This window comes from Xenopus laevis, chromosome 6L (genome assembly GCF_017654675.1).
Source record: "Xenopus laevis strain J_2021 chromosome 6L, Xenopus_laevis_v10.1, whole genome shotgun sequence".
Lineage (NCBI taxonomy): Eukaryota > Metazoa > Chordata > Amphibia > Anura > Pipidae > Xenopus > Xenopus laevis.
The window spans coordinates 65,899,231-65,916,132 of record NC_054381.1 but is presented as its reverse complement, the minus strand read 5'-3'; the positions used below and the strand labels follow the sequence as shown (position 1 = coordinate 65,916,132).

The following is a 16,902-nucleotide window of genomic DNA, read 5'->3' as shown; positions in this document are numbered from 1 at the left end:
AAAAGTGCAACAGATATGCAATATTAGTTTTGTACAATATAGAGCACTTGAGCATAACTATAACATTGATTAAGTACTGAAGTACATTAGAAGACATTATAGGTAGATAGTGGGGGATATTATATCACACACAGGAAAGAACAAAGGACAAGGCCATCCCTTTAGATGGGAGGATTAGACGTTTTACACCCATGGTTCTTCATAGTCAGCTTCTGGAATACTTTACTGGGATATGTTGCGATGGCAGGTTAATTCAGGGATGAATTATTGGACAAGTTTAATATCTAGGGATCGATATGTACGTATATGAGTTATGTGAAGATCCAAAATTACAGAAAGATCAGTTATTTGGAAAACCCAAGGTCCCAAACATTCTGGATAATAGATCCCATATATATATATATATATATATATATATATATATATATATATATATATATATATATATATATATATATATATATATATATATACATACACCTATATACCTATATATACCTATATGTGTGTATATATATATATATATATATATATATATATATATATATATATATATATATATATATATAAAATATATCCAAGAGTAAGCTGGGGAGCTAAAGGCTATGCAGGAGAACTGTGAATGACTTAAACTGTGCATTACAGTCTGTTGTGTTGGATAACATTTGCTTGTGGTTTAGTTTGAAAAGGCAAGAACTATGGCATCAGGACTACCTGTTATTTTGGCAACACTGAAGTCAAGTAAACTGTGATTTTGTTTATATGTGAAGCACTGTGTGAATAAAATACATGTACATTCTTTTGAGATTCTATTTGCACTGTGTTCCTGTCTCTGAACTGTGTAAAGAGGAGCTGCCAATAAAACTAAAAGAGCAATACCCCCACAATATATAAAAGTGCAATAAACTTAGTGTGACACAGGTCAAACAACACAATTCTTTGGAGGATGAAATGTACAATATTAAAAGGAAGCATACCGCGGCAAAAAGTTCATGTAACATGACTATAATTTGTAAATTAAATTTATGAATGATAACTTAGTGGTATTGGTTCATATATAAATGTGTTTTTTTTTTTCCTTTTCAAAGGGAGATTGCAATGCTGTTTATATGAACTCAATATGCTGCAAATTTTTGTGCAGACCTCTTCAAATGTGAGTGCAGCTACTTGTGGACTATCTTTCTATTCATCTTGTGTCAGTTTTATTCAAGCGGCACATACGTTTTGTGTAATCAAAGATTGCATATCACTGCCTAGGTCTCTCCCATGGTCTTCAAACAACCATACTGGTGATTGCAAATAAACCAAATCTTGCAAGAATGTATATTTATTTTTTCATGTTTTTAAGAGCAGTAAGTTCAAGGTCTAAACCCTCAAATGTTGAGAATTACAATATAATTTGGCCTTTTCAGGGATATTCTAGTTCTATACAGCTATAGATAGATACAAGTTATATACTATACAGCTATGCTTATTAAGCTTCCACTTACATGTGTTTTGGTGGGGGGAAGGGGGTTAGTTGCAGGGAAATACATGCTGTGCATTATACATCCCAATCCACCTACCAGTTCTTGGCCATCCTTAAGTAAAGGCAAAAATGTTCCTTCCAAAATGGCTATCTGTTCTTTATTAAGCTTCTGCCATAATCCAATTAGCAGGATTACCAGTTGTGTAGCACTCTTTAGCCTTGTAAATGCTCGAAACAAGTTGCGCTGTAGCTCTTCTGCAGCATCTGCTATACCAATTACCTGTGAAATAAACGTAAGTGAGTATAGTAGATACATAATAGATTTGCATTACATATATACAGTATATAGCTAATTTAAAGCACTAGACATTGTTTATTATAGAATATAATGAGTTCACAATTTCCCATCTGATAATATATTCATCAAGCTTCGCCTGTCTGGTTTCAAGCAATTGACTGCAGGCTGTAACATTCAGTAATTGAAAACACTGGTGTTTTCTGCATTCAATAGCTTTGGCTTGGTGCTAAATGGGTATGAAAAATAGGAGTATTTCTTTTTCCATGAGAGGCAAGCTTTTTATTTTTGTCAAAAACCTGTCTGTAGAAAAACAAATATATTTTTTTTAAAACCCATTCAACTGCAATCTAAGCAATCGAGTGTAGAAAATGCAAGTTGCTGTTTCTGCAGTCATTTGCACGAACCCTGATGGGATTCATAAATCTGCATTTACAACTTGGAAGGAAGGGTACAAATTGCAAAAAAAACAAATGATCTGTTTCATTGACACGTAGGGCAGAGATCTTAGCCAATTCCTGTGTATGGTAGCCCTGTATTCATATGGGGCAAAGGAAAGTATATGGGTGTGCCCTTTCTCATCCCCTAACTTGCATCTGGACAAAAACCTAATGTAGTCTTGGGAAAGTTTTGTTTGTAAGCATGAAAATGACCCTTAAGCCAATAAAGCACAAGAATGAATTAAGCAATAATGTCCTGTAGTTCAGTTCAGATCTCAGTTTGGAGGAACTTGTAACGGTTGTTCCTTTATGATCACTGATCATGTGCAAAGCTGAAAGAAACCTATCCACTCAGACTCAGGTTGGAATTGCTGACAAAGATGCATCTACTAAGTACTGACTTTTATGGAATAAATTAAAACTAGTAAATCAGCAGAATAGAGATTTGCAGACTGTTTTATCAAGTTGTGCATGTTAATCAATACTCTCTTGTTTAGATTCTACGTTCCAAACCTTTTGCAGAGATAACATATCCGCATGCCACAATAGTCTGTAAAATTAAGTCACAGTGTGGCTTCTCACTACATACTTTTCATGCTCAAAAGAATTGGTTTATCTGATCTATACCTGGCTGTTCCTGAATGCCCTGCTTTGTTGGCAGAGAACAGCCTTACACATAATAGGCCCATCCATGTTTTGTAAGTAATATCATGGCGCCACTATGACAATGTAGCATAAAATGTCATAGGAAGAACACATATTTCAAAGATTTTTTATTTATTCTTCTAAAATTGCAAGATTTGTATACATAAAAACCCAGCACCTGCAGAATAACAATGGTGATAAAACAGCAATGATTAATATAGTACATACACAACAGGACTGTAGAAGCAAAGTTTGACAGTTACACAGCACAAATGCCACCTGATGATTTACAAAAAAAAAATATAGCAGTGAGTGCCAGAAGTCAAAATAAAGTCTGTAATTTTATTTAGGGCACATGTTATGTAAACAGCCTGTTCTTTTCTTACTTCAAAGGGCTTTTATTTAGCTTTTTTACATTTCCTATGCCATCACCATACCTTAACTAAAAACATTTAAACATTAAAAAATCCAATATAATTTTTTGCTACCAATATGGATTCATGCTAGCTTAGTTGAGATAAAGTACAAGGTACTTTGCTTAAAATGGGCTTCCGGTCAGGGCTATATAGTCAGTACATAAATCATTTGCTTTTGACTCCTCAGTTTATGGTACCTCAGACTCCTCTGTTTTTAAAGAAACAGTAACACCAAAATTGAAAGTGTATCAAAGTAATTAAAATATAATGTACTGTTGCTCTACACTGGTAAAATTGTCCCCATGGCTACACAGCAGCTTATTTATATAAACTATAGTGTTGTTTCTGATGCTAACACATCGTTTTCCCAGTGCATACTAACAGTATATTATATGTTAATTGCTTTAAAACGCTTTAATTTTTTGGTTTAACTGATCATTTAATATACTAATCAATTTTCCATATTGATTGAAAGAAGTACACAACACACAAGGCATTCTGCCAAAGCTCAAAAATATAAACCACATCCTTTGGTAATTCTAAACCAATCAAAGTTAAAATACATAAACAAAAAACAATTGGAAAACAACTTATATATTAATTGAACCTAACATATAGCTGTAGAATAGTTGTTAAATACAATCCAAAATTAACTAAAATATTGTTCTTAGAAACAAAATTTCTTCTGCTATATCCTTCTCCATAGAAGCTCTTATATTTGATTTGATTATTCAGTGCTTGTATTTAAAGTTATTAGGAGTCAGTACATTTTTGGCGACTCAGAATACCCAAAATTGCGTCTGACTTTGACTCCACAGCTCTGCTTCCAGTACTTCTGAGCTTTCTGGATATCAGGATTCTGGATAAAAGTTCCTGTACCGGCAATGGGTGACACTGCAATAATTATTGCTTTAACAATGTACCTCATTGCCAATTATGTTGTTTTTAGATGACTAACAGTGGTTTGTATCACTAAGGAATAAAGTACACAACAAGTTATGAAAATAACATTAAACATAGTGTGGTTGATAGAGGAAGTTAAATATATTGGACTAATGTAATGTACCTATTCTTAGTTACATGTGCCGTGGGGCTTGAAATATACTACTTTTAAAGCTTTCCCGTTGCTTTTTGTTTTAAAAGAAGTGATCTTAGTGTAAAGAAAGCTTTAAAATTCTACTTCAGAAGTATCCATTTTTTTCACTTTTGGTCTTTAAAAACACGGTCTCCTTAAACATATGACGTGTGTGGTACCGATTGAATAATATCCATGATCCCCAATACTCCCCAATGCAAAGCAGGAGATTCCATGAAGAGCAACTTTTCGGAAGCATTAACTGCAATGCTCTGTGCTCTGAATTTGGTGACACCATTTTATAAAACTATCTAAAGCAACTTCAGTTTTAATAATACAGTACATGGATATCAAACAACTTTGCACGATGATCTTATCAAAAACTCCAGGCATTCAAATATAGGTTTTAATGTGTGTCCCATATGTTCAAAAGTATGGCAAAACAGATAAATATGTATCTTATATGAGTGATAGAACATCTGCCATGAATTAGCCAGTATTGAACATGCCAGTGAATTAAATTGAATCTTTTGCAGATGCGTCTAGAGAAAACTATTATAAGAGCAGAGAAATGTGCCAAGCACAAGATAAGCAAGTCTAGTTGAAAGTAAGTAATGGGAACTGTAGCTTGTACCTTTCACTTATGATTAATGGATGTTTGCCAAACAAATAAAAATAAAATTTAGATTAGCCAAGATGCAATGAAATGGTGGGTGCAATATTTTATTGAACTGTGGTGTGCAAGGTCCCAGGATGCTCATATATGAAAATGCATTGCCCTTCCTTGTAGCAAAACAAAAGTGTTTCTTTCTTTTTATGATTAAATATTTTATTTTAAAGGGGGAGAGCTGGTAGAAAATTGGCTGTTCTTCAGTAAAGTTCAGTGTACCAGCAAGTGTAAAACAATGAAACAGAAGAGGGTATGGCCCATTTACAAGGGAAAGTGGTATGATGGATGCAATACTGTGCATGCTATTTACAAAGTTACTGGCGCCTATACATACTCCTTAGAATCTTGCAGCAAGCGCCAATTTTTCATTATTGAAAACCCAAGGTTGTGCTTCCATTGCACCGTAAGTGCACAGTGCAAGTGCCACCAATGATTCCTACCTGAAGGCATGGGCTCCAAAATACTTAAGAGTCCCAGGCCAAAAGACACTAAAAGCGTCTAAAGTCTGTGGGTTCACCTTCGGCACAAAAGGTACAAGCATCGGGTAAGAGTTTTCAAACCCTCCTTCGCCTCACAGCTAGGGAGAATCCCTTTACCCCGGGTTCTTGTGAAGCTTCCCCTGAGACACCAAATCCATGGCCTGGAGGCAGAGCCCAAAAGGACTCTGTGTGCACACGAAAGTCAGTGAAAAAGATTCTATGTAGGACACACATATATTATTATTATTTTTATTATTATAATTATTATAAGTCCAAGACCCAATGTGAGTCAGGCACCCCCTGTATGGGCACATCGCCTCAGGCTTTCATAATGCTGGCCTTTGGTCAGAGGATCAAAAGTTTCTCTGCCTGACCAGAAGAGGTTTTTGACACCCCTCCTGATCAAAACAGATACTACATTTGATCTTAGCCAAAAGGCCGAGCAGCAAGCACCAATTCTCATGCTCAGCCTGGTCTGATGAAATTTACACACGTACAAAGAACATGGTCCAGTGGCCACAATCACACTACATGGTGAGTGTCTACAATAGTGCTGGACTGTAGGGGGAAACAATGCATTGTGGGTAAAAACATGCCGATTTGCTTTCTAATTTGGTAATTCTAGTATAAAGGAGAAACTCAATTCGATGCCAAAGATGTTAGACTACTGAAGTTGTACCTTATACTGGTCCCACCAGAAGAGAACAAAATCTGTATGCTGGGTTTGAGGGGAAGCTGGTTATCAGGGACTTCGGCAAGAAAAAAGCAACACCTTGCTTCTGTTTTGCATATTAAATTTATTAGAATATTGATAAATATGCCCCTTACTGTAAAGGCACAAAGCCCAAGTGAACTATCTTTCAGAGAGAAAGATGAAATACCATAAATCCCCACTCCAAATTCATAGTGAATGCTAATCTCTGCAAGTGTGACTTGTGCTGTCTAATGACAAACAAAAATCACAGGAAAATGCTTGGGATGTGTGTTTAAGAAAAATGGAAACAAGGAAAAGTTAACTTGACATCACACAAACCAAGAACAATTTTTTACTGCCTGGTAACTGACACCAAAAAACACTCATATTGCCTCTATTAGATGCATAGTGACAAATTGTTTGCAACTATCACTGAAAGCAGATGGTAGGCACAGGTAAATAATGGCTAATCTTGTTTGCTGTAAGCAGTCTACCTCCACTGGGGCTGTTGTCCACTGGAATTGTAGTATATCTTACCACCGATATGTCAACAATCAATATGCCTCTCTGTCTGTTTAGAAAAGAACATGAACGTGTTGCCTTTGGTTTTATACGTAATAGATCTTGCCAGACCAATCTTACTGCCCTCTATGTTGAGTTGAGTATAAGCAAAGACAATGGGCACTAACTCAAAGCAGGAAATCAAAATTTTGCATCTTAAAGGAATTGTTCATTGTAAAAATAAAAACTGGCTAAATAGATAGGCTGTGCAAAATAAAAAATGTTTCTAATATAGTTAGTTAGCCAAAAATGTAATGTATAAAGGCTGGAGTGATTTGATGTATAACATGTCAGTCAGAACACTACTTTTCAGCTCTCTTGGTTTACACTGACTGGTTACCCTGGCTACCAGGCAGTAACCAATCAGAGACTTGAGGGGGGCCACATGGGTCATATCTGTTGCTTTTGAATCTGAGCTGAATGCTGAGGGTCAATTACAAACTCACTGAACAGAAATGTACCATGTGGCCCCCCTTCAAGTCGCTGACTAGCTCAGAGTTATAGAGCTGAAAAGCAGGAAGTTGGATTCTGGCTGTTTTATTAGACATCTGTTCACTCCAGCCTTTATATGTTAAATTTTTGGCTAACTAACTATATTAGAAACATTTTTTATTTTGCACAGCCTATCTATTTACACAGTTTTTATTTTCACACTGAACTATTCCTTTAATAGATCCCTGGTAAAACCTCATCTTGAAGACTTCCTGAGGATGGCTTGAGTTGTATGTCATAACGTTGAAATAAACTGATTTTTTCGTCCACTATAGAAGCCCTGTGAGTGTGTTTTTATTTATTTTTTGCTGTGTTTGATATTTATCTACTTGTAAACAGCACTCAGGCATTGCTACGATTTTTGGAGTGCACTAGTATATTGTTGAATATATATATATATATATATATATATATATATATATATATATATGTGTGTGTGTATATACTAGGGATGCACCGAATCCACTATTTTGGATTCGGCCGAACCCCCGAATCCTTCGTGAAAGATTCGGCCGAATACCGAACCGAATCCGAACCCTAATTTGCATTTGCAAATTAGGGGTTGGAAGGGGAAAACATTTTTTACTTCCTTGTTTTGTGACAAAAAGTCACGCGATTACCCTCCCCGCCCCTAATTTGCATATGCAAATTAGGATTCGGATTCGGCTGGGCAGAAGGATTCGGCCGAATCCGAATCCTGCTGAAAAAGGCCGAATCCTGGCCGAATCCCGAACCGAATCCTGGATTCAGTGCATCCCTAGTATATACTATATATATATATATATATATATATATATATATATATATATATATATATATATATATACACACACACACACACACACACACACACAACTTTTGTTTTTTCACTAAAGTCCTGTGAGTGCGGTTTACTTTTGTACTTTTTGTTTTATATTGATAAAATCCTCTAACCAGCACCCAGGCGTTTGCCGAATTTTGCGTGTGTGCACCAGCTTGGACTGGATATATATAGAGGGAATAGGTTTTATTCTCAATAAAAAATAGATATTCTTTTTGCTGAGACTGCCACTAGATAACATTGTGGTGGCATGAAGTTACTCAGGGAGCAATGAGTAATTAACCCATAAAAAGGAAAAGTTAATACCTCCTGGTTCACAGATAATATGCTAAAATGTAAGGCTTTCAAACGTGTAATATTTAGGTATACTACACCATATTGCTTCCAATTTTATAAATAGAAGAACAGTTTGTTTAACGTGGTTCTAGCAGCCAAGAAATGTATCCAAACCAAAAGAACCACATGAGTTTTTAATTCCCCTTAGAGGCATTTTTAGTTGTATATTTGGGTTTGGATTCATAAGTAGCGAGTTCTAAAGTTAAATAATCCTCGTCTGTAGCAAATTAAACATTTCCTTAACAATTGGTAGTAGGAATCCTTCCTTTTTTCCACCAAAAACAGACTGGCTACCTTAAATATACATACGTACCACATTTGCTGAATAACACATCAAAGGCAGAGGGAAGGGAATAAGAAGAATGAATGTACTATATTTCAATCTGGTTTTCAAGAATATGCCAGCTGCATTGAAATAGCTACTTTGCATCCACACTCAACTGTGTGTTGTGGAATGAAATGTCTGTAGACCTGCAATCCCTAAGCCACATTATCAACCCTAGCCTACAAAAATGCATGCATATTATTTTTGACAAAGTATAAGGTCGACAATCTTCTTTAGTTTTGTAATGAGATGCGTATTGCTCAATGGAAATAAACATAACCAACAAGAAGCTTATTAAACTGGCATAACCAAACCAATAATAAATTATTATTAATAATTAACTATTTCCAGCTGAGCAGAATAACACCTCTGTCCATTCATTAGTTGATGTAACTCAGCATATGGACTTAACCTAGGTTCATGAGTACAGTGGCTCAGATGGATGGACTGTCATTTTTAAAAATGTCAGTCAATGGCATATATTAGGGAAAAAAATTTTTTCATAAAAAATGTTTACACGTAGTTTTTTGAACCATTACAGAATGCCAAAATTCTGTAATTGCAAATTGAAACGTTCACATTCTATTTATGTTAAGAGGCCAAGACACTGGCAGGAAAAAAAGTTACCATGATAAAGGGATTTGTTTTACTTAACAAAAGTTAGGGTTAAGCCCCAATGTACCCATTGTGTGGTGGCCACACGTTAGTAGAAAAAAAGCAACATGGAGACGATCAAAGCTGTAGGCCAATTTTAGTAAGAGAGAGTGTTTATTTGCTATCTTCTATATTGCCATCAATATACAGATATAGGACCTGTTATCCAGAATGATCAGGACTTGATGTTTTCGAGATAAGGGGTGTTTTATACCTTGAATGAACTCGAATAAACTCACAACTCGAATAGCTTAAGAAACATTTGACCGAAAAAAAACTTGATTCAGTGAGTTTGATTTGCGAAACCGGAAAACTGGAATTAATCTATTTTTTCTGCAAAAAAAACTTGAATCGCTTGAATTATTCCAGTTTTCGGGCAAAACCCTCCAAAAAACCTTGAACATCATGAAGGCTATTAACATCTTCAAATGGTTCAGGGGTCCTCTGCCATTGACTCCTACATGACCTCGACAGGTTTTAGATGGCGTATTTTCAGATTCAAGCTATTTTCAGGGTCGGGATATAATAAAAATTTAAAATTCAAGGTTTTTTTAACCTTAACACCTTAAAGTGCATTTTTCGTGGAAAACAACTCGATCCTTAATAAATTGGGCCCCTAAGTCTACAAAAAAATAATTGGTTAAATCCAACAGGATTGGTTTGCATCCAATAAGGATTGATTATATCTTAGTTGTTATCAAGTACAAGGCTCTGTTTTATTATTAAAGAGAAAAAGGAAATCCTTTATTTGATTAAATTAAAATTATTTGATTAAAATGGAGTCTATGGGAGATGACCTTCCCATAATTTAGCTTTCTGGGTAACTGGTTTCTGGATAATGGATCCATACCTGTACAGTATATCTAAGGTATATGAAAGTGCTGAGCTTGTTTATGAGATCTGCAAGCCGAAGTGGTTTACCAGTCAATTCTGAAGACATGTTGGCCTATATATCTGGTCAATGACATTATTGCATTCCATAGTATTGAAAACTAATCCTCAGAGCAATAACAAAAAAACCAACAACACAAAAACATTTTTCTTAAAATCCTTCTTTTTTTCCTCTTCAGAGAAACATTATTTTAGTCCACTTTATGTAATCTCCACTTATGGTAGTTAAGTTTTAACATTAAGGGTAGTTTCTTAAAACGCCATTTTGAATTAGAATCCTTAAGTGCCCTTTATTATCTCATTCATAATACACTTCCACATTAAAATCAACTTTGCTCTTAGTCCTATACACAATCAAATTCCCCCCTCTAACACAAACCAGCTCCTCCTTCCTACCGCCTATTCCAGTGGCTTAACTAGATATTACTAGGCCCCACAGCAAATTATTTTTCAGGCTCCCAAAATGTCTAGAGGTTGACCTGTTTTACCAATATTTATTGACATTGTGTATGAGTTAGGGCATCACGGGGCCCCTATACCTCCTGGGGCCACCCTGCCACATTCTTTCCATCCAGTAACAGCCTCCCGGCTCCTATTGCCACACTATTCCCAATTTGCTCGCTTGACCCAATGCTGTTTTCTCTGCTTAAACACTGTACTGCGGTGCATACTCCATCCAGCTCTTACTCACATCTTCAGTTTTTCTCTGGCTTTCGTATCTTTCTCCTCTCTGTTTAAACAGGACTGTGTCAAGCCTATTCTTAAAAAGGCCTTGTTTGACCCATCAACAATATGGCATAATTTATTGGTACCCAGTTTTCTCTGGCATCATTTCTTGTTTAAAATCCCATTCCATGCATCATGCACTTGCCCAAGCTGGCTATTGGTCCCTCAGTTTCTGCCTAAAGCCTGTTTTTGTGGGTTTCTAGTTTAATTAACCATGATACTTGATGTGTTGGCCTATTCAATTGGTTCTTTTCTCTAAAGTGAGTCGATTCCTTATCAGTCCCACTGCAGAGAATTCCAGAGCCCAAAAAGAGTGTTGATAAAGATCAAAGTTGACAGGTTTCCCTGCTTTGTGAAAGAGTATAGTATGACCACTCCAGCTATCTACTCTAGGTACATACATTACAGAACCATCCAGAACATGCTGTGCAGTTGTACTAGCATATACATTATAGAAGAATGGGTTGGATGCCTTTTGAAATATGCTGTTTGCATAATTTTGCAAACAAAGTATCAGCTTTAACATTCATTTTTGCAGCAATAATAGATTTGTGAAACATATGCTCCAGTTTTGTACACTGTTCATGAGTAATTCTGGAGCATTATTTCAGGGCTGCTCTAAGTTGTTTACATTATAGTACTCATCTAGTGCAGTATAGTAGAAGTACAGGTATGGGAACTGTTATCCAGAACACTATGAACCCGGGGTATTCTGGTTAATGGATCTTTCCATAATTTGGATCTTCATACCTTAATTCTACTAGAAAATCACATAAAATTTATTTAAACCCAATAAGCTGGTTTTGCTTCCAAAAAGGATTTTTTTAATATTTTTATTATAAGAATCATATCTTAGCTTGGGTCAAGTATAAGGTACTGTTTTATTATTACAGAGAAAAGGGAAATCATTTTAAGCTTTGGATTATTTGGGTAAAATTAAGTCTCTGGGAGACTTTTCATAATACGGAGCTTCCTGGATAATGAGTTTCCAGATTACTGATCCCACACCTGTAGTTTCAGGCTGTGGGCTGGTTTTCATTGGTAGAATCCAAATAGTTTGGATCTGGCTTAACACCGAATCCTCCAATATAGATTTGCGCAAATCCCAAACCAAGTCCATACCTTAAATACATAGTCAAATTTGACTTGCTATACAAGTATGTATATATAACCTAAGGATACGCAGAGCTGTACAATCTTACAATGTATAAAAGTATACACAGGAAGGACAAGTAACATAATAAAAACAATAAATATGTATAAATACAGAGACCTGAAGTGCCATGTTGTAAGAGAAACAAACCAAATTGCTGCATGCATTGTTCTACCTTCAGATGACTGAAAAAAGCCAAGCACTGGTAGGTTGCTATTGGTTACTGCCCAAAGGCAAATTTGCCCAGTGTTGATAAATGATAAATAAATAATTGATAAATAAAACTACACTGTTTATGCCTCAAAATCTCTGCAGAACACACACTTTAGGATACACAGAAATTTACATATTGAACCTTGCAATTGTCAAGCCTTGCTTGCACCACAACTATATACCGAACAGAAAAAATTTACATATTGAACCTTGCAATTGTCAAGCCTTGCTTGCACCACAACTATATACCGAACAGAAACAAAATTAAGCCCAAAGATATTTACAGAATACCCAGGTTGACCCTGGCTTAATAAGATCCACATCTTTGGCCTTCATTGCATATGAATGTTCTAGCCTACCACCATTATATTACAGGAAGGCAGCTTCACTCAAGAATACACATGGCTGCACTAATATGATAAGACATGTGCTTCAATGATGTACAAAAAAAAAAGTTTTGATTTTTATTGAAGCAGTTAACCAGTACAAACAAGCACCAATAAATAACATTTTACAAAAAGCCATAGCTGTCTTGCTGCGATGTTACAGGTCTCTAGTGCATGTACGGTTACAGTATATAAAAACCGCCATTTTGTAAAATGTACAGATATAAAGCACAGTCTCTACAATTTAAAGTCAACCATGTCACTTAAGCTATAAAATGTCTGGAAGGAGAATTAGGCAGATTCTTTCATTTCTATGGAGTCTCCATTTTCTGTCTTCTGTGTTTAGTTTCAGTTTCCTCCTCATCATCTGCAGGACGTTTTACTGAAAGGCCATCTGTTTCTTTTTCATCTCCCTCACCTTCTTCCTCATCCTCTCCTTCACCCTCACCTTTTACATCACCTTTTTCATTCTCTTTCACTGCATCCTCATTCTGTGCACCATGGTCAGCGCCATTCTCTTCTTTGCCATTGGATGTTGCATCTCCCATTCCATTCTCTGCCTTCTCTGGTTCTACCACTTCTTTCTTTTCTTTAAGATCCTTGGTGACGGGGATCTCGGCGGTGGTGGTATGTACGTTGGTATCTGCCATTTTTCTTTGCGAGTTTTAATTCAGGGAAAAGATAAAAAGAAAAAGACCTCCCGGGTTTTCGAGTGACAGATGGAAATAAGTCACCAACCAACCGCACTACCGAGTGGAGAGGAATGAATGTGCAGATCCTTTTTGTTTTAAAAATGGTAGATGGGGAAATTTTAGGTAGTGTTTTGTATCCCAAAACAAATAGCAATATAGAGGGCAGGGATAAACCAATCAAAACAAACCGTCTATTAACATCTGTGGCCATTACCTGCAAGCCCTAGTGCAATCATTTGGTAGATGACTATTGCTAAGGAAATGCAGCAATTTGCAGCTAATGGAGCAGGAATCAAAATACTCCACATTTTGCGCATGACCTTAACGTTAGAATATATAATTGCTTGATTAGAAATAGTGAAACATATATATATATATATATATATATATATACACATATATATATATATATATAATTAGGAGTAAATCAAGCATTGTGTAAATAAAAGTAGTTTATTTACTCACTCTAACTATCTGTGAAGATCAAGAATGGATTTAACAGTAAGATCATTCTCCTGGCAATTTTGTTTGTCTTTGCAGATGCTATAAAGGTTCCATTCAGTAAGCAATTTAACAAGTGTGTTCCTCGGCAAGCACCTTTGTTACAAGCTGTTGTCTGTAAGCACTTTCCAGTGTAGCAAGATACAAAAGAAAGACATTCAAGACATCAGGAACAAAGGAAACCACTGATTTAAGTAGCAGTTTAATTAAAACGGAACAACAGGCTGCCATTCAACATTAAAATGCTTGGGTTCATTAGTCTCCCTGAATGACTTCCAGAAGGTTTGGAATCCAATATCTTTTACTGCAAGATACGCGACAGTGCAAACAATAAGTGCTAAAAGGATTGATGGAAAATACACAAGAGTAGTGAAGTGGGAAGATAGAAATGTCCACATAACCTACATAATCACTCTTCCATAAAACTTACTAAGTGATGTTCCAGTGTTCCCCTTGGGCAAACACCTGTTAACAAAGAGAGAGAGAAGCCATTATAAAGTGACTACATCTCGTCTCATGATCCCTTCCAAATTGAGTGTCATTTTACCAGGCAATGTCAGAGTGGATATTTTTAATCTTGTGTTCTGGACAATTAACTGCAACCTTTGCTTTCTGGACAGCTATTCTAAGTATTTCAGAAAAGCCTAAAAGCTCAAGGTACGACAAGGCTTGGAGCTGTTGATAATAAAAAATATAAGAGGAGACACTGAAAAACTGTGCTTCAATTCCCATCATAAAATAAGCACCAAATACAAGGAATATTACATTAACTGCTTAGGCCGCAAACAACAAGGGAGGAAAAAAATGTTTTCATAGTCATCTGCTAATCATAGCTTTAATGAAGGTCAAATTACTTATGAATTCTGAGTGGAAACACTTAAATAGTGCCTAAGTCTATAAAATATGGTACATAAAAATAATCCATTAACAGGGTGATGTTTCAGACTCATCTAAACCAGGAAAGGATGTGGCTTCAAAAGTTTTCAAATAATTTAGCATGAAGATGACAAAGAACAGACAATGTGGATGTAAATCTGCCACTTATTAACATGCCTAGAGGCTGCGCACATCTTACTCAATCTGTGCTCCTACTTAATTGCAAGACATTATTTCACAAATTAAAAAAATATTTCATTTATTTGGTGTAGTAATATTAACAGAATATGGTCTTTTTTTTCGCTCAGTTGTCTCATCTGTAATAAATTGTCTATCTACATTTTTTACACAAAAAGTTTTTATATAATAACTTTAATAAAATAATCTTATCAAAGGACAAACTTGTCATATAGCACTTAAACAGAGGGGTTTCTCCTCTGTTATCTTGACATATAAAGAGATTTAAGGAGTAGTGTAATAAATAGTGCAACGTTTGCTAATTGTCTAGTAACTTGTAGCCACCAATCAGCAAATATGTTTATTTTCAAAATGTTGAAAATAAACATGTGATGGGTGGCTTATGGACACACATAAGACAATTTATAGCATTCCCATTTTAGTTTAGCAACAGCCAGAGAGTCCTCTGTTTAAAATAATCCCATTTGTACGGACCTACAACTTTAGCTGAAATGTATACTATTTATTACAGACATTCATGGAAGATAAAGATTTTTGATAAAAATTATTTGAGTCAAATAATTATGTTTAAAGAGGAATGTATCGGATAAATGCCAAATCCACTCTATACAATTCACAATATTTTAAACTTAGCCAATCGTGATTTGAAAAATATGACTAGGGTTGCCACCTTATGTACTGTGGAACCCCCGGGAAGGGGGCGGAGCCACAACATAATGGGGCTTGCCCGTGACGCGGTGGAGTGGTTCGCAACATTAGGGGTAGGTCTATGACCACGTCAATCACAGGAAATCCTGCCTGGTTTTCCTAATTTGGAAAACCAGGGCCGGGCTGTCCGGGTCAAAACAGGACAGGTGGCAACCATAAATATGAACCATATAGACTGGTTCACTTCCATCCCTGTTACTGTAAGAGCGAACATGTGCCAAAGACTAGTCACTGCTTCTACACAAGACTGTTCTTACACATTTTTCTCTGTAACTAGAGCTTTGAAGGATATGACAAACTAGCTACAAGTTGCATATCAGTGCGAACATGTTTAACATGCATGCACTTTAGAACAATTGGTTAACATAAAAAGACTTGAATTTTGTGATATAGTCCAACTGTACAACATATGGTCATTTATAAGGAAACGAAGTCTGTGTGTGTGTGTGTGTGTGTGTGTATATATGTATATGTATATATATATATATATATATATATATATATATATATATATATATATATATATATATATATATATATATATATATACAAAAAGTATACAAATGTACTTTTTATTTTATAAGCATATATACACAGTATAAAAACTTTTCATGTTATAAGCCACTTTGTAAAAATAATAATGATGTGGCTCTTTGAGACAAAACGAAACAACAACCCAATTTAACCCTGAAAAAAAATGGGTTAAAGGGTTAAATACATTTCCGCCATTCATCTTATATAAACTTGAGTAAGTGTACATTCTGTGTATTTATAATCGTCATTACAGTCCTCACAGGGCTAAATTATTATAAAAATTGAACATTTATAAATGTGGAAATATTGACTCAAATAATGGCAGAGGAATTCTTCTGACTTGTGAAATGATTTCCCATCACAGCAATTATCACACACTGTTAAGACACATAGAAAGTGCTCACGATTTATGGTTCTCAAATATCTTTTAACAGGTTTATGTAACACATTCGGTAACAATTACAAAAATATTAGCAAAGGACAGTGTGAATTTAAGGTACCGAGAGGCAGAGGTTTCCCAGTAGCAGAACACATAGCTGTGGTTGATGAAGGTCAGTTAGAAGAATAAAATTAAACATTATTACCCAACTTCTAATGCTATAGCAGAGTGGCTGTTTAAATAATGTTTATGCCTGTAAGCTAATGGGGCCTGAC

At 35.5% G+C, this 16,902-nt stretch overlaps 2 protein-coding genes and 1 pseudogene across 5 annotated transcripts in view; all 3 read right to left on the bottom strand.

Annotated features, from left to right (window-relative positions):
• bbs9.L (Bardet-Biedl syndrome 9 L homeolog) overlaps positions 1–16,902 on the bottom strand; it is a 138,862-nt gene that overhangs the window by 26,486 nt on the left and 95,474 nt on the right. For 3 of the 4 annotated variants that reach the window (XM_018266587.2, XM_018266589.2, NM_001093943.1), the window contains 1 exon segment: positions 1,566–1,748. In XM_018266587.2, the coding sequence (XP_018122076.1) occupies positions 1,566–1,748 (183 nt within the window). 4 annotated transcript variants of the gene reach the window in all.
• LOC121394911 lies at positions 5,807–5,938 on the bottom strand (annotated as a pseudogene).
• Positions 12,805–13,700, bottom strand: LOC108719009 (prothymosin alpha-like). The gene has a single exon (XM_041566139.1). The coding sequence runs from the start codon at positions 13,387–13,389 to the stop codon at positions 13,051–13,053; it is 339 nt and encodes a 112-aa protein (XP_041422073.1). The 5' UTR covers positions 13,390–13,700; the 3' UTR covers positions 12,805–13,050.